Source organism: Saimiri boliviensis, chromosome 4 (genome assembly GCF_048565385.1).
Source record: "Saimiri boliviensis isolate mSaiBol1 chromosome 4, mSaiBol1.pri, whole genome shotgun sequence".
Classification (NCBI taxonomy): domain Eukaryota; kingdom Metazoa; phylum Chordata; class Mammalia; order Primates; family Cebidae; genus Saimiri; species Saimiri boliviensis.
Genome location: NC_133452.1, coordinates 51,288,060 through 51,303,797, shown reverse-complemented (window position 1 = coordinate 51,303,797; position 15,738 = coordinate 51,288,060). Strand labels below are relative to the sequence as shown.

The window sequence follows — 15,738 nt, the reverse complement described above, 5'->3', positions numbered from 1 at the left end:
CACTCTGAGTATTTTCTTCATGAGTTAAAGTAACTCTTTGAACAGGTAAAACTGAAGTTACAAATGTGACTTTGATTAGAAGAAAGCACTTCCTGATTTCATGGAAAGAAGTAACCTACTGGCCTTTTCCTGCACTTCTGGACAAAGCTACTCATTCTTTTTAAAGTACAATGAATTTTATTATTACTTTGGATTATTTGATGGAACTTTGCATAATCAACTCAGAAAAGTTGACAGTAGGCTAAAGTATAACATTTAAGGCTATGTGACTATCTAATTTTTCTAATGAAAACTCTCTATCTTGTTTATCTGACATCGGTATTACTGTGCTCTGTTTGAAAAGGATAATTTATACCCAACTGATATTTTCTAGCAATAAATACAAATATCCAAATTCAAAATTTCATTTGCAATTCCATAAGAGTTTGGAGAAGGATACAGATTTTCGCCCAAAGCCTTCATTTAACATTTCACAATGAGATAACGAATGTAAAAGCTCTTTGAAATCCCTGGGGATTTTTTAAGAGAGAGAGAGAGAGAGAGAGAGAGAGAGAGAGAGAGAGGTTGAAGACTAAAAAATATGGCAGTAAATTTCATCTGGAAGAAAAAATAGACTAGAATAGCTAAGATAATTTTGAAAACAATGAATAATGAAAACCAATTTGCCTTAGAAGACATTAAAAATGCATTTGTAAAGCTATAGCAATTAAAGCAACATGATACTGTTAATAGTGTGGTATATAATATGGCCCTAAAACGGATATTAATATATATAAAATATACTATAGAGAAAATATTACAGACCAACAAAAAAGAGACTGGTTATTCAACAAATTTAGTGAGAAAGTTGACTGTAATAAGAAACTGAATTCGCCATTAACTTAATTTCATCCAACAAAATATTCCAGATGAATTAAAATTTTAAATGTTAAAAAAGGAATTATAAATAAAGAACACATAGATGACTTACCATAGATAACTACTTCACTGATTTGGGGAGAGAGAAGTTTTTTTTAAATGAGCTTATAAATAAATACTTAAACCCATAATTTTTTAAAGCTATAAAAATATTTTCAACAAATATAATAAAGGTCTAACAGCCTTAATAATATATAAAGATAATTAACATATCACTAATAATACTAGTACTTCAATAGAAAGAAAAAGTGTTGCTTCATCAGTAATCACATAACAAATTTAAAACAATTATACAAGTTTATATTTGATAGAAATTGGCAATAAAAAGGATAATGTACAAATTGATATAAGTACAGTAAGACTGGAACACTTATGCTCAGAAATTGGACAAGTAAATAGCCACTAACTTTCTGGAGAAAATTTTGACAGTATGCATCAAGAGTTTTTAAAAGTGTATACTCTTTAGACCTACCATTTTATGGTTGGGAATTTATCCTAAGATAATAGTCAGAGATATAGGCAGAAGCTCATATTTAAGTGTGTTCTTTGAAGCATCATTTATAACTCAGAAGAACGGGAACAAATAAAATGGTCAAAAATAGAAAAATGGGCCAGGCGCTGTGGCTCAGGCCTGTAATCCCAACACTACGGAGGCCAAGATGGATATATCACTAGGTCGGGAGTTCGAGACCAGCCTGGCTAATATATTATTTATATATATATTAATAAATATATATTTATATACTAAAAATACAAAAATTAGCTGGGCATGGTGGTACATGCCTGTAGTCCCAACTACTCAGAGGGCTGAGGCAGAAGAATCACTTGAACCCGGGAGGCAGAGGTTGCAGTGAGCCAAGATGGTGCCACTGCACTCCAACGTGGGTGACAGAGTGAGACTCCATCTCAAAAAAAAAAGAAATAGAAAAATGATTAAGTACTTTATAAAAATATTGACAAATACCTCATTTAAAAATGGGCAAGTAATTTGAATAGCTATTTTTCAAAGAAGATACAAAATTGGCCAATAAGCATACTAAAAGGCATTTAATATCGTTAGTCACTAGAAAAATGCAAATCAAAATCATAAGGAGATACCACTCCACACCCATGAGGATTGTGAAAATCTAAAAAAAAAAAAATAACAAATGTTGGCAGGCTATAGAAAAACTAGAACCCTTGCACATTGCTGATGTGATTGCAGAATGGTGTGGATGCTGGAAAACAGTTTATCAATTCCTCAAAGTGTTAAACACTGAGTTACTATATCACCTGGCAGGGCTACTTCTCCATATCTACCCAAAGAAATGAAACCCACATGTTGCTCATAAAAGGTTGCTCGAAAATGTTCATCAACTGAGCAATGGATAAGTAAAACATGGTATATCCATACAATGCAATATTATTCAGCAGTAAAAAGGAATGAGGTATGATACATAAACAACATGGATGAACCATGAAAACATCATGTTAAATGAAAAAAAACAGTCACAAAGGGACACATATTGTATGATTTCATTCATATGAAATAGCCAGAGCAGGGAAATTCATAGAGACAGAAAGTAGATTCGTACTTGCCAGGAGCTGTGAGGAGAGAGTAATGTAGAGTAACTGCTAGTGGGTATAGAGTTTCTTTTGAGGATGCTGAAAAAATTAGATAAAATTAGATAGTGATGATGGCTGTGCAACTCTATGAATACACTAAGAACCAGTAATTGCACACTTTAAAAGGGTGAAAGTTATAGTCTGTATTGTATCTCAAAAATGTTAAGCTAAATCTAATGATATGATACAGTATCTGTATTACAGGTTTAGGGTTTTTAATTTTTTTTTTAAAAAAGAAGGCAACTATCCATGGGATGTCTTTATCCTAAACTGGGAGTCCCTGGAGTGCAGGGGCAGTTTTACCTACCTTATCACCAAGCCTGGCTGTACCCATATAAAGTAGTCACACAACAAAAATTTAATAAATAAATGAATGTAGTGTTTCCTTATAGTATTTTGAATGTCCTGAGGGAAGAAAGAAAGGATGTTTTCTTCGTCTGTGTATGCCTTCACTGTCTCCACTCAAAACCTGGGATTTGGTAAATGCCCAATAATTGTTAGCTGAATAAAAGAATAAACTTCTCCTGGCATTATTCTTCCTCTAATTCTGCAGTTCTCATGACTTCCTCACAGACATTCCACTAATTTCATTTAACCTATTTCTTCTACAAAATAAGAATTTCATCCCTGTAACATTAGTTGTGTGTATCTATGCCTTTATCTGTGAATGTATTTAGTTGACTTGTGTCTGTCTCTATAATGTCTTTGTGACTATAACTGAATTTATAAAACTCTGCAGGTTACTCCATTGACTTGACTGGATGAGGCCAACTGGCACTTGACTGTTGGTGATGATGCAATGTTTTTGACTTACACAGAACTCCATTGCATAATCACTATTATACAGTTATGTGGTTGTGATAAATGCAGTTGCACTACATGACTCTCAAAACTGATTCAAATTGATTAAATAAAGAAAATAATATAAATCCTTTCCCCATGACATGTCTTAAATCCACACAAAGCCCAACAGCCTCACCTGTGATGTGATACCTTAGCAGCTAGTCAATATCATGCTTGATCTTAGACTCTCTTTCCTAAAACAGCCACAGGCCTTCTCTGATGCATATGTATGCATATATACATATGCATACACAGCATATAGTCAACACATTTTCTTTGTGGGAAATTTAAATTAAAGTGCACAGTGTCAGAGCAACAGATCACAGGTCAGTAGGATTTAGGGCCCACGTGAATGCACACAGGGGCTGGGGCTTTGGGCTTTGGGCTTTGGTAGACACTCAATAAATGTCAGCTGAATGAAGAATAAACTTTTTCTGGCTTAATTCTTTCTTTAATTCTTCAGCTCTCATGACTTCCAAGGGGGATTTGCAGGAAAGAACCAGGGAAATAAGAGGGTGAGGTTCCCTTGAGTGTTGGAGAGAGGGGAGCTGTAGCAGCTGGCTGCCCACTTGGCAGGAGTGAGGCAGAAGCACCAAGGACACCAAGCAGAGGACTTCCTCTCTCTGCTTCCCCTAACTCCCTCTATCCTACCCGTGTGCCAGCAGTTGCTGGGGCATACCAATAGTTGCCCAAAACCGCTGGTAGTGTTGCTAAAGGGAGACAGCCCCCCATCCCCATCCCACGCCGCTGCTCCACAGCCTGTGCCTTTCCCTGCATCCCAGACATAGAGTTGTGAGCTCTTGTGGACCAAAGACTTGTAAAATATTCTGTAAAACCAGGATGCAGTTGGAGAGACCCACCAGCTGTAAAGAGTGTTTGCAGTCTGAAGGCAGGTTTCACAGACACACAGAAAGAAGAGACTATCCACTACTGGGACAGCTTCATGACCGTGTTTGAGGAGGGAGGCACACTTCATGATGAGCACACTTTCAGAAGTGTGGGTGTCTGAAGCCAGGTTGAGGGGACTGCTGGCAAAGGGAAGGAGTGTCCACAGGAGTCCAGAGAGAAGCTTAAGGGGATTTTGGCAGGAAGGGAGGCGGAGCATGCGTGTGAGCAGGAGAGGGCATAACCAAATGTGATTAAAGGCTGCAGAGAAAGGTACAGTGGTAAGATGGTCAGAGATCAGCTGGAGAGAGAGGAAATTAAATGATGCTTCAATCTTCCTTACATATATACATAAAATTTTAATGCTACTTAATGTTGACTGTCTTCTGTTGTCTTAAAAGTAATGTCAACATGAACCTTTTTTATTTAAATAACTTCTGGAAGCTGCACTTTAACTCTGATGTAGGAGTCCAGAGGCTAGTGTTTTAGGCCCAATTCTTTGTTCTTTTTTTTTTTTTTTTTTTGAGATGGAGTCTTTCTCTGTCACCCAGGCTGGAGTGCAGTGGCACAATCTCCACTCACTGCAACCTCTGCCTCCCAGATTCAAGCAATTCCCCTGCCTCAGCCTCCTGAATAGCTGGGACTACAGGCGCATGCCAGCACGCCTGGCTAATTTTCCGGTAGAGATGGGGTTTCACCATGTTGGCCAGGATGGTCTCGATCTCCTGATCTCATGATCCACCCACCTCAGCCTACCAAAGTGCTGGGATTACAGGCATGAGCCACCATTCCCTGCCAGGCCCAATTCTAATACTAATTTCCTTTTCTCTTAGACCATCTTCACTATATCCACTTAAGTAGATATAGTTGTAACTTTCTTAAAGGGCCGTTGTGAAGATTTACTTTGTCTACCGTAAAAATAATGTAATTGTTTTTACAAACTGGTAGTTTAAACAGTGCAACTAACTGTAAATGTTATTTCAAACAACAAGGTTCAAGCTGAGTAAAGTGGCTCACGCCTGTAATCCCCACACTTTGGGAGGCTGAGGCAGGAGGATTGCTTGAGCCCAGGAGACTGAGACCAGCCTGGGCAACATAATGAGACCCCATCTCTATTTAAAAAATAAATTTAAGAAAAACTTACAAAGTTCAAATAATAATCCTTGTGCTATCACCATGACTTTAGAGACTTTGCCCCAGCCATTGTGTAATGTGTGCCTCAGTGTCTCATCTGTTTGTTTATTTTGTTTTGAGACAGAGTCTCACTCTGTCACTCAGGTTGGAGTGCAGTGGTACGATCTCAGCTTATTGCAGTCTCTGCCTCCTGGGTTCAAGCGATTCTCTTGCCTCATTCTCCCAAGTACCTGGAATTACAGGCACACACCACCATACCCGGCTAATTTTTGTATTTTTAGTAGAGACGGGGTTTCATGTTGGCCAGGCTGGTCTGAAACTCCTAACCTCAATTGATCCACCCACCTCGGCCTCCCAAAGTACTGAGATTACAGGTGTGAGCCACTGCGCCCAGCCGTCTCTATCGATAAAATTAGAAAACAGAATCTTAGACGCCTCTGGCATATGTTGCCTGAGGATTCAGTGCATGAAGAGAATAAAATTTGTTTAAATCCTTGAGGGGAAGAAAAGGATGCTATGTAAATCTAAGAGTAATGGACACTTTTCTTTTTCGTTAAATTGTTTTTAGTGTCCTTTGAGTTTTTTTCAGAACATAAGATTGTTGTAAAATAATATTTGTTTATGTTTTGGTATGGCTATTTTATAATTTCTTTTTAGATTCAGAGATGTATACAGAGGAAGTTAAATCTACTAAAAAGATTAATGACTATCAGGAGTTTTTTTTTTCTTTTTATTTTTTAACAGTTTCAGTTATAATGCTTCTCTTTTTTACTACTCTAACAACCACTTAGCTAAGGAATTAAGCTACCAGAAAACTATTAGATAATTATTTTGTCAATATATTTTATGTTATATGACCACGGGGGAAAGCTGAAAGCAAAAATCTCTAAAAAAGAATAGCCTGTTTACTAATAGCCGCTGCCAAACAGTTTCTCTTCAATCTTTACAGATGCCATGGTGAGACCTTCGGCTGTAGCAATTAAATATTCCCGTCATTGACCTTCACTAAAACATTGTTCAAAAAAATTATTATGACATAACTTCTGCTGATACCAACAATTTGTGTGACCTTGAGCACATCATTTCACCTCTCAGGACTTATGAATCCTCAACTGTTAAATAAAGGGGTCTTGGTGATTCTAAACTGGGGAGATACTGCCCTCCAGGGGCCTTTGCAAATGTGTAGAATGTTTAATGGTCAAGCCCCAGCAATGCTAACTGCCCTGCAGAGAATGTGAGACAGTCTTACAAAATGAATTGTCCCACCCTAAATGCCAGTAGCAACCTTGATTATCTCTAGTGTCCCTTCTGACAGTCAGTGATACCACATGTCTGACCGTTCATTGATTTATTCAGCCACCAATTACCGAGGCCCCACTGTATCCTAAGCACCAAGCTTCTCTCTCAAATGCCCCAGAAACTCTGGCTCGATTGTATCCTTCTTTAAGAAAAATTATAATTATATTCTTTTTTCCCCTCTCTTCTTTCTAAAGTTTACACTTACCCACAGGACCACCTGATACTTACAAATAAGGATTTTCCAACTCAAACCATAAAGGGAATAGATCTCGGGACTTATCAATTGCTTTCGGTTTCCTAATGACACTGAGAACCTAAAAGCCCACTTCAGCCCTCGTCAAAGATTGCATGTTGGCCCGGCTTGCCCTCAATAATTCAGGAATAGAGGCTTTCAGCTCCACTGACTGAAGGCTTCCAGTTAGATAATGAAACCCTAATTTTGGAGTGTGCAGCTAAATATTTCAACTTGATTCGATCATTTTTAATTTTTAACACAAAACACCAAATGTTTTATGCCCAGTGAACAGTTTTCAATGGCAAACAGAAATTTGCTAATATGCTTCAGTAGCATCTGAGGCTAGCTGTAACACCTACCTTAGAGCATATTACCACATCATCATTGCTAATTAACTGCGGTGAGCAACTGTGTGCTATGGTACAATCCTACCTGCCACCACCTCCTTCCTGTAGCCCCTCCAAGAGTGCTGTGACCTTTGTGCTCAGCCCCCAGCCATCACAGTGCTACTTAGCATTCACATGGTTCTTCCTCACCTTATCGTCTCAGCAACCCCGGAGACAGCTTACTATTCTGAGTGCTTGTTTCATTTTGCAGAGAAGACCAGTGCACAGAGAAGCACAAGCATCTGTCCAGATCACAAAAAGCCTTGGGGATAGAGGAGATTCAGAATGCTATTTGCAGTGCTAAGAAGCCACTCTGATGTTTGGGGATGCTTTGCAAATACACAAACCTTTTCCAGCCTTCAATGAATCTTGGAGACTCCACTTTGATGTTTCTGATCATTAAAAATCTTTGTATGTATTTGTTCAATAACTCTTATTGAACACTCTTCCTAAGCCCAGCAGTGTTCTGATGTCAAGAATCGTGTATTAATTAAGTACTATTACAATTGGAACTACAGAGGAAAAGTACACGGTTCAACAAAAACATCAAACAGGACTTGACCTAGCCTGGGGATCTAAGAGGCTTTCCTGAGGAGGCAACTTATAAGTGCAGGCCTGAAGGAAAAGGAGGAGGAAGTTGAAGCAGTGGAGCACTCCAGAAGGAGGGATGTACGTAAGTGAAGGCTTGGGGCAGGGAAGAGAGGTTTGTTCCATGTAGTAGAGGATGTTAGCTCAGTCCAGGTGGCAGAAGTAGGAGAGCGTGACATGAGTAGATTTGAGAGATGTTTGGAAGATTAAATTGGCAGAATTTGGCAATCAATAGGATATAGACAATGAAAGTGAAGGGGTATTGAGGACCTCTGCCGTATACTGGCAGCTGGGTGGTAGGGGCACTTGTGTAGAATTCTAGCAAGGAAATATACTGGGCAGTTGGGCGAATCACAAGTTCCTCATGTGGTACAAGAAACTTGAAGTTCTAGATGACATCACTTTGTCTAAGAGAGACCGTGTCTTCGATAGTGTATCCAGAGGTCTTACCACAGTGTGGTAGAGTCTGAATTAGTTCCATGGAGCCCAGAGCATGTGTTTGAAAGCAGGGTTATAGACCAGCAATGAGGACTTCGTAATTTACGAATTACGTTCGTGTATAGTATCTCTGAGGTTCATACTGATCTTTGGGGAAAGTTTTTATTTTTATTTTACTAACAGAAATTCGAAGCTTCTGAGTTTGTGATTTGCCCAAGGTCACATAGCTATAAATGAGGATCTGTACTTAAATTCAGATCTTCTGGCTCCTAGCACAGGGGTCTTCTCATTTCATCACATTATCTCTACATAATTGGGGCAAATTCTCTACCAACTCCTTGGACTTTCATGTCAGATAGAATCTATTGATACAAAATATATAAAAATGAAATCAAAATCTTTTGCTATACTCTATTCAACTTTCTTTTTAAAATTTTTTTTCTAGGAGTTTTTTAAGTATTTGTACTTTTGAGACTCATGTTTGTATTTATATTTAGAGCAATTTTTTATTTTAAGAATGAAATGACAAGAACAGATCAGCTTTTACTGGTAGCAGAAAGACAGTTGTTCAGGAAATATTAAATTCAACCTTTGTCTAAATTCTAATAATTCATAAAACATTAAAAGACCGCTGCACCCTCACCTCCCATTCCCAGATCTATGCATAAAATAGGGTGACAATGTAAAAAGCCTGAGTGTACTCTCCCCAAACCACAGGTGTTCCCATGGAGCATGGCCTGGCTCTGAAGGAGGCAGGAGGCAAAGCTGCCCCAGCACTTGGAGGCAGGAGAATCTTCGCCACCAGCCTGTCTTACCAATTTGCCTTCTCTTCCTTCCCTCAAAGTATAGGGGATGTTTACAATTAAGTAAATAAATAAAACTAATTTCCATTTATTTCAGAGTCTGTTTTAACTACATCAAGTCAGGGTCTACACAAAATCTCAGGTTCAGGGGAAAGACAGAACCCTTTCTGCAGAGCTAAATTACTTTCCCCTGTTACATGGAAATCTTCCTCCTGAACCTCCTCGTGTTGTTTATCATCCTCCCTCCCAATAGCTCCTGGACTGTTTTGTGATCCCAGTCGTGATTTTGCTCTCCTGGTTCTTCCTGCTGATCCGGTACAAGGCTGTGCATTTCATCGGCATCGTCGTCTGCATCCTGGGGATGGGCTGCATGGTAGGAGCAGATGTGCTTGTGGGAAGGCATCAGGGAGCAGGTGAGTCTTCAGATGTTTACCAGGTTCCTTACCTCTGCAGGTGAGGCCAAGGTGAGAAGTGGAATGTGCATAGTTGGATGAAAACAAGGACCTTAGGAATGTGGGTTTCCCAGTATTTGTGTCCTATTCATGTTTGTCCCCCACATCTATACAGGGCACATAGAAAGCGCTTAATACATGTTTCTTGAGTGAATGAAGAATGCAAAATACAGCTTTCATGCCCTCTCCATCCATTCAGAAACATGCAGACAGTGTTTAAAACTGAGAGTCGTGACCTACCCAGAAGATGTTTTGGAGGTCAGTCCATTCCTGAACCAGCTGCCTGGCCCAAGCCCTGGCCCTTGTGGTCCTCGTTAGAGTTGGTGGTAATGAGTTCATTCACTCCTGAGCCACAGGGCCTTCCCCACATTTCCCCAACCCAAAACCTTTCTCTGTCAAGCCAGCAACAGACTGAGCTTTCAAACTACTGGGTGAAGATTGGTGTATAAGCCTACCAGTGAATAAAGTTTGAGGACTAGATTAGGAGTGCTCCATAATTTTAGGAGTGAGAGTTAAGTTCAGTCTCCTCACACATGGTTTTTTATTTGTTTTGTGAGGAGGGGTTATTGGTTTCAATTAGAGTTTATAAACCCATAAGGTAAGCTGCATGATTCCCACTCATCAAAATGCTGCAAATCTGCTGAGGGAACCCCGAGCCGGGGTGGTTTCCAGAGGACCCTTTTTAAAGAAACGCAGTTCTTTAAGATGTACTAAAATTTTTGCTACAGAAGCGTTTTTGGAACAGAAAAAAAAATGACCTTTGTTAACATTAGAAATGGGATGGAAAGTACCCACTTTTCTATAGTTCTTGGAATTGCCCTTTTTCCTAGGAAATTAGATGATAAAAGAGTCGAAAGTGGACCATTTCTCTTTATGAAACAAGGTCACATGAAGTCTCTGAAACGATGCTGTGTATGTTGTACCAGAGAACTTTATAACTGGAAAGGACCTTGTTCAGCTCCTTTATAATTGATATATGCAAACACCAAGATCCATGCAAACCAAGTGAGTTGCCCAAGGTCACAGAGCTGACAAAACAGACACTGGAACACAAGCCTCCTCTTCTCTCTCCCATGTTGCTGGGAGCTGAAGATACAACACAGAGCAAGAGAGAGACAGCCTCAGCCTCACAGATTCATGCCACATACACAACGCTATTGGTCCCCACTTCAATAGAAAGTCTGAAAATACATACCTCGGTGTTTCCCAGATTCTCTTCTATGAAACACTGGTTCTATGACATACCAATAGATGTCCTATGAAAGGGCCAATATTATGCTATAAACATGTAGTAATCCCGATATGAACAATCTTTTGGCGCAATCAGATAATATTTTTGTCTGATACAATGTGGCCAGTTGTTCTAAAGTCATGATTTTTTTTTTTTTGAGACAGTCACCCAGGCTGGAGCACAGTGGCACAATTTCAGCTCACTGCAACCTCCACCTCCAAGGTTCAAGTGATTCTCCTGCCTCAGCCTCCCAAGTAGCTGGGATTACAGGTTCCCACCACCATGCCCAGCTAATTTTTGTATTTTTAGTAGAGATAGGGTTTCTCCACCTTGGCCAGGCTGGTCTTGAACTCCTGACCTCAAGTGCTCCACTCTTGGCCTCCCAAAGTGCTGAGATTACAGGCATAAGCCACCGCAGCCAGCCTAAAGTCATAATTTAATTATACTTTCTCAGCTTTCCACACACTGTGCAAACAGAATAAGCAGAAGCCTGTACCCTCAGTTATGAAAACGCTACCTTCATGAACCCCAGCCACTCATCTTAGCTGTCATCTTGCATTTGATAGTCAACTATAAAGATGAACATTTAAGCCTAGAATGTTAAGCTAATTTGAATTGATTTCACTAGATTGTATTCATTAATCCTGTAAAAAATGTCATTTTGATTTGAAATGGAGTGTTAGAAAAGAAGCAAAACTGCTTAAGAAGAAGAAAGTAAGTCCATTTGAGAGTCTTTCCAAAGTGTCATTTTTAAAAAAGAGTGTAGATGTGGCTAAAACATACTGGAGTGGAATTTGGTTTGTTCATGTGAATCTGTTTAAGGCTCACAGTATCGTTGCTTTTGTGATACACAAAGCACCAGTGATAACAGAATTAAGCTTTATCATTGTGGAGCACCTTCTGTGCTATTGAAATGGTGCCCATGTGCATAGAATAATGTTTTAAGACCAGCCCAGATATAGGATCCAAAGCCTCATTTTATAAAATCACAATTGGACATGCTCTGCCTCTATAAAAATATTAAAGTAGGCAGCAATTTAAGTTATCTTAGAGAACATTTTGTTTTAAAAACAACCTACTGATTTTGAGGTCAATAGAATCCTAAAATTGTTGTCTATCATTGTCAAAAATATACTTTTTTTTTCTTCATCTCTATGGCAGAGTTGGTTCAATTGCATTAATCAGCCAGGGTCACAAAACTTTTCTAAAATACGGCAAGTACTCACCAGAACATAAATCAGGCATCCAAGTCCATATAAATTGTCACCAGCAGGCCAGACACATTCAGAAATCCCAGTGACTGAAGAGGCCAAGGCAGGAGGGTCACTTGAGGCTGGGAGTTCAGCCTGGGCAACATGGTGAGACCCCATCCTATAGAAAAAATTAGCCAGCATGGTGGTATGCACCTATAGTTCTAGCCACTTGGGAGGCTGAGGCAGGAGGATTGCTTAAGCCCAGGAGTTCAAGGTTATAGTGAGCTATGATTGCACCACTACACTCTAGCCTGGGCAACTGAGCAAGACTCTATCTCAAAAAAAGAAAATCACAATAATAATAATAAAATTATCATCACTGTATCAACAATTTTGCACAGGAAAAGAGGCTGTCTTACTTCATCCTTTTGTATAATGTTTAATCTGTTTCACCTTTCTTTGGGATTTTGACAATTCTGTCTCCAAGCACACTGATGTTGGCCCTTTCAAAGTTTCTTTGACTTCATTATAATTAAAACAATTGCTTTAATTCTACTTTGACAGCATGTTTCTTCATTATCTATCCAGGAATTATTTGTTTTGATTTAAGTCTGGCTGAAGGAAACTTCTTAGATAGCATTAAGTACTTTATGTACAAAATGTAAGTGTCAGGGCACAGAATGATGTGCCAGGAATAGCACTTTCGATGAAACTTGACCAGCAAGTTTCCCACTCTAGACAGAGATAAGGAGAAACTATCCTAGTCCGCAGCCTGCAAGACTCTGCCCTAGAGACGATAGAGTGGTATACATGGTAGCAAGGATGCAAACAGCCCTTACATTCTCATTCTGTGTGTGTCATGTGTACAGCTGATCGCCCACTCTAGGATGCTTCCACACCTTTGAGCTCACTTGAAGGAAATGTCTTTTCCAAGATTATTGGTAAAAATCAGTGGGCTTAATATGTATATTCTCTTTGCCACCTTGGTTCCATGTCAGCAGTATAGGCCTTCTCTGAAAGACCATCTCTGCATTTACCGATGTGCAGGATGATTGACGTGCAATAGAAGCGGCTCCTGAGAATATTATAAATATTACAGATGATGGAATATGTAAAAATGACTTAGTAAAGCTGAAAAGAGTCAGCACCAAGACTTCTCTACTTGCCTGGAAATACTTAATGGATATAAAAGGCAAGGTTAGAAGGTAATAAGATTAAGACAAAACCTAATTAAAATAACTCCTTATTATAAAATATCTTCCTTGCCCTTCAAAATATCCTCTTTCTAGCACAATACATTTATTGCATCTTTTAGTTCATTTATCGAAGATGTTAGATGCCAACAATAATTTTTTATTACACATAATTTCATATTTATTTCAAGGAAAAGAAAATATTTTCAAGGAGCCAGGTAATCAAACACAATCAAGTAAAAATGACATTTTTTTGCTGAGTGCCCACAGGTGCCAGATACTTTTATTATATATTATTTCATTTATTCCTCCTAACTATGCAAAGAATTTTTATTGTCATTCTTGCAGCGGAAGAAATCAAGGTTCAAAGAAGATAAGCAACATGTTTAAGGGCAAACCATCACCAAATTGTGTGGCCCAGATGTGAAATTTAACCAGTATTCTTTCTGCTATACTACTTAGTCTTTATTTTTCTGTAATTGTGACTTCTATAACAAATTTAAAGATGTTTTATCGTGCTAAATTAGTAAGTGACTGTCCTAGATTGCTCAGAATGGAGAAGCTACCCAGCTGTGGAACTTTTAATGCTAAAACCAAGAGAGTCCCAGGAAAACAAGACAGTTGGTCCCCCTATTTGAGATGTAGATGTATTCAATGGGATGATACATTTTCAGGAACTGCACTAATAGTCTTTCAACACTCTAGAATAGTATAACTCTATTTATTTCTTGTCCTAGTGGTAAGTCATGATTTCAGATAACCTTCCTGTTTTCTCCCACCACCATGCATACACAAACATGCCTTCAAACATGATTTTTTTTTAGTACTTAAAAAAATCTAATAAGGAAAGCTAGTTTTTACAAAGCAATCATGACTAGGTTGATTAGAATCAAGAAGCAATCAAAATAAGAATGCCCAATTCAAAAAAACAGGTGGCTATTGACCGGAAATAATATATTCACTTTTTTAAACTACCATTTAGTGAACACTTACTAAGTGTCAGAGATAATGCTAAGCATTTTACATGTCATATTTTACTTTATTCTCACAGTAACCTAATTTTAAGATGGGGAAACTGAAGTTCACAAAGACTCTGTAGTTTGTCCAGTATCACACAGCTAGTAAGTGATTACACAGCTAGTAAGTGGTAGAGATGTGATCAGACCCAACTCTACCAATGAATGCTGTTCTCAATGAAAACATTTACCATAGGATGTATTAAGACCTTTACTGTCAGCTCAATTCATTTAGCCATTTATTGAGAATGTGTAATGCTCCAGGATCCATGCTAGAGACCACACAGAATATACAGCTGAGTGAGCCCGAGTCCCTGCCCTTCAACCATGATTTGTAAGAGAACAGTTGGCTGTGGGGAGATGAGATACACAAGCTCACAAGTAGCAGGCAAGGAGTGGGATATGGTGAGTGCCACGGACAGAAGCCAATGCTGTGAAATTCAGAGGAGGGAGAGAACTATTGGGTTGGGTGGACATTTCATAATTTTAAATATGTCCATTTACCCAAAATTTATAAATCATTATTGCCTATTGTGGTTTTATACACACATCAGTGACATGTTCTGAACATAACTTTCTCCATGAACATTGTGCAGAAACTGCTATCACCATGTCAGGTATCTACTGCATGAACAACACATAAAATACATTAATATTTTAAATGTTATTAATGCAATATGTTATAATTTGCAATTAACTAGATATAAATTTTAGACACAAAATATTAGTCCTGGACCTTATACTTTTTATTACATCAAATACTTCATTATAGATAAAATTGTGTTCTGATTAATTTAATTATGTTAAATTAGCAAAATTTTTATATATGTTATATGTCTATGTACCTACTTTCAAATGACTTAACTGACAGATATAATTACCAGCAAATTACAATAAACAATATTTAATCTTTTTATTAGTGATAACTTAGAAAATACTCTGAACTTGTGGTTACACAAAATTGTGTTGTGATTATCAATAATTATTGCTGAATTGGTGAAAACTCAAAGTAGTGATAAGTGGATTTCTTACAGTCAAAGGCCAGTTAACAGAAGGGGCCGTAACTGTGTGGAGTTGGAAAAATATTGGTAAGAATATTGACTGAAATAGTGTGTCCTCTTTTTAGGACTTTCAAAAGGTAGATTGATGCTTCCCTAATTTCTATTAAAATATCTCATTATTATTTAGCTGTCTTCAATTCCTTCTATAAAATTAGTTTTATTAACCAAGAATTGTATTATGCAGCACTTCCACACTTCACCAGTACAACAATAATAGACATTCATAATAATGACCCTATGTTATCACAAGATTCTAAAATGTCTTCTGAGTGAAAAGAGACTGGATCATGTTCATTATAATTTTACAGCTTTAGTTAGAGATATGTTCTATTTTATGGGTCATTCTTCAGATGAACTACTTAAAATTAAAAGCTTGTCATTATTTTGCAGTTGACACATAAAAAGGATTAATCAGGTTGCCAGAGATTTCCCATTCTGTCACAGCAACCTTAATTTTC

At 38.1% G+C, this 15,738-nt stretch overlaps 1 protein-coding gene across 1 annotated transcript in view; it reads left to right on the top strand.

Annotated features, from left to right (window-relative positions):
• The window catches only part of SLC35F1 (solute carrier family 35 member F1), a 419,806-nt gene that overhangs the window by 355,539 nt on the left and 48,529 nt on the right, over positions 1-15,738 (top strand). The window contains exon 4 of the mRNA XM_010349302.3: positions 9,388-9,547. Coding sequence (XP_010347604.2) covers positions 9,388-9,547 — 160 coding nt within the window. The remainder of the gene's footprint in view (positions 1-9,387; positions 9,548-15,738) is intronic.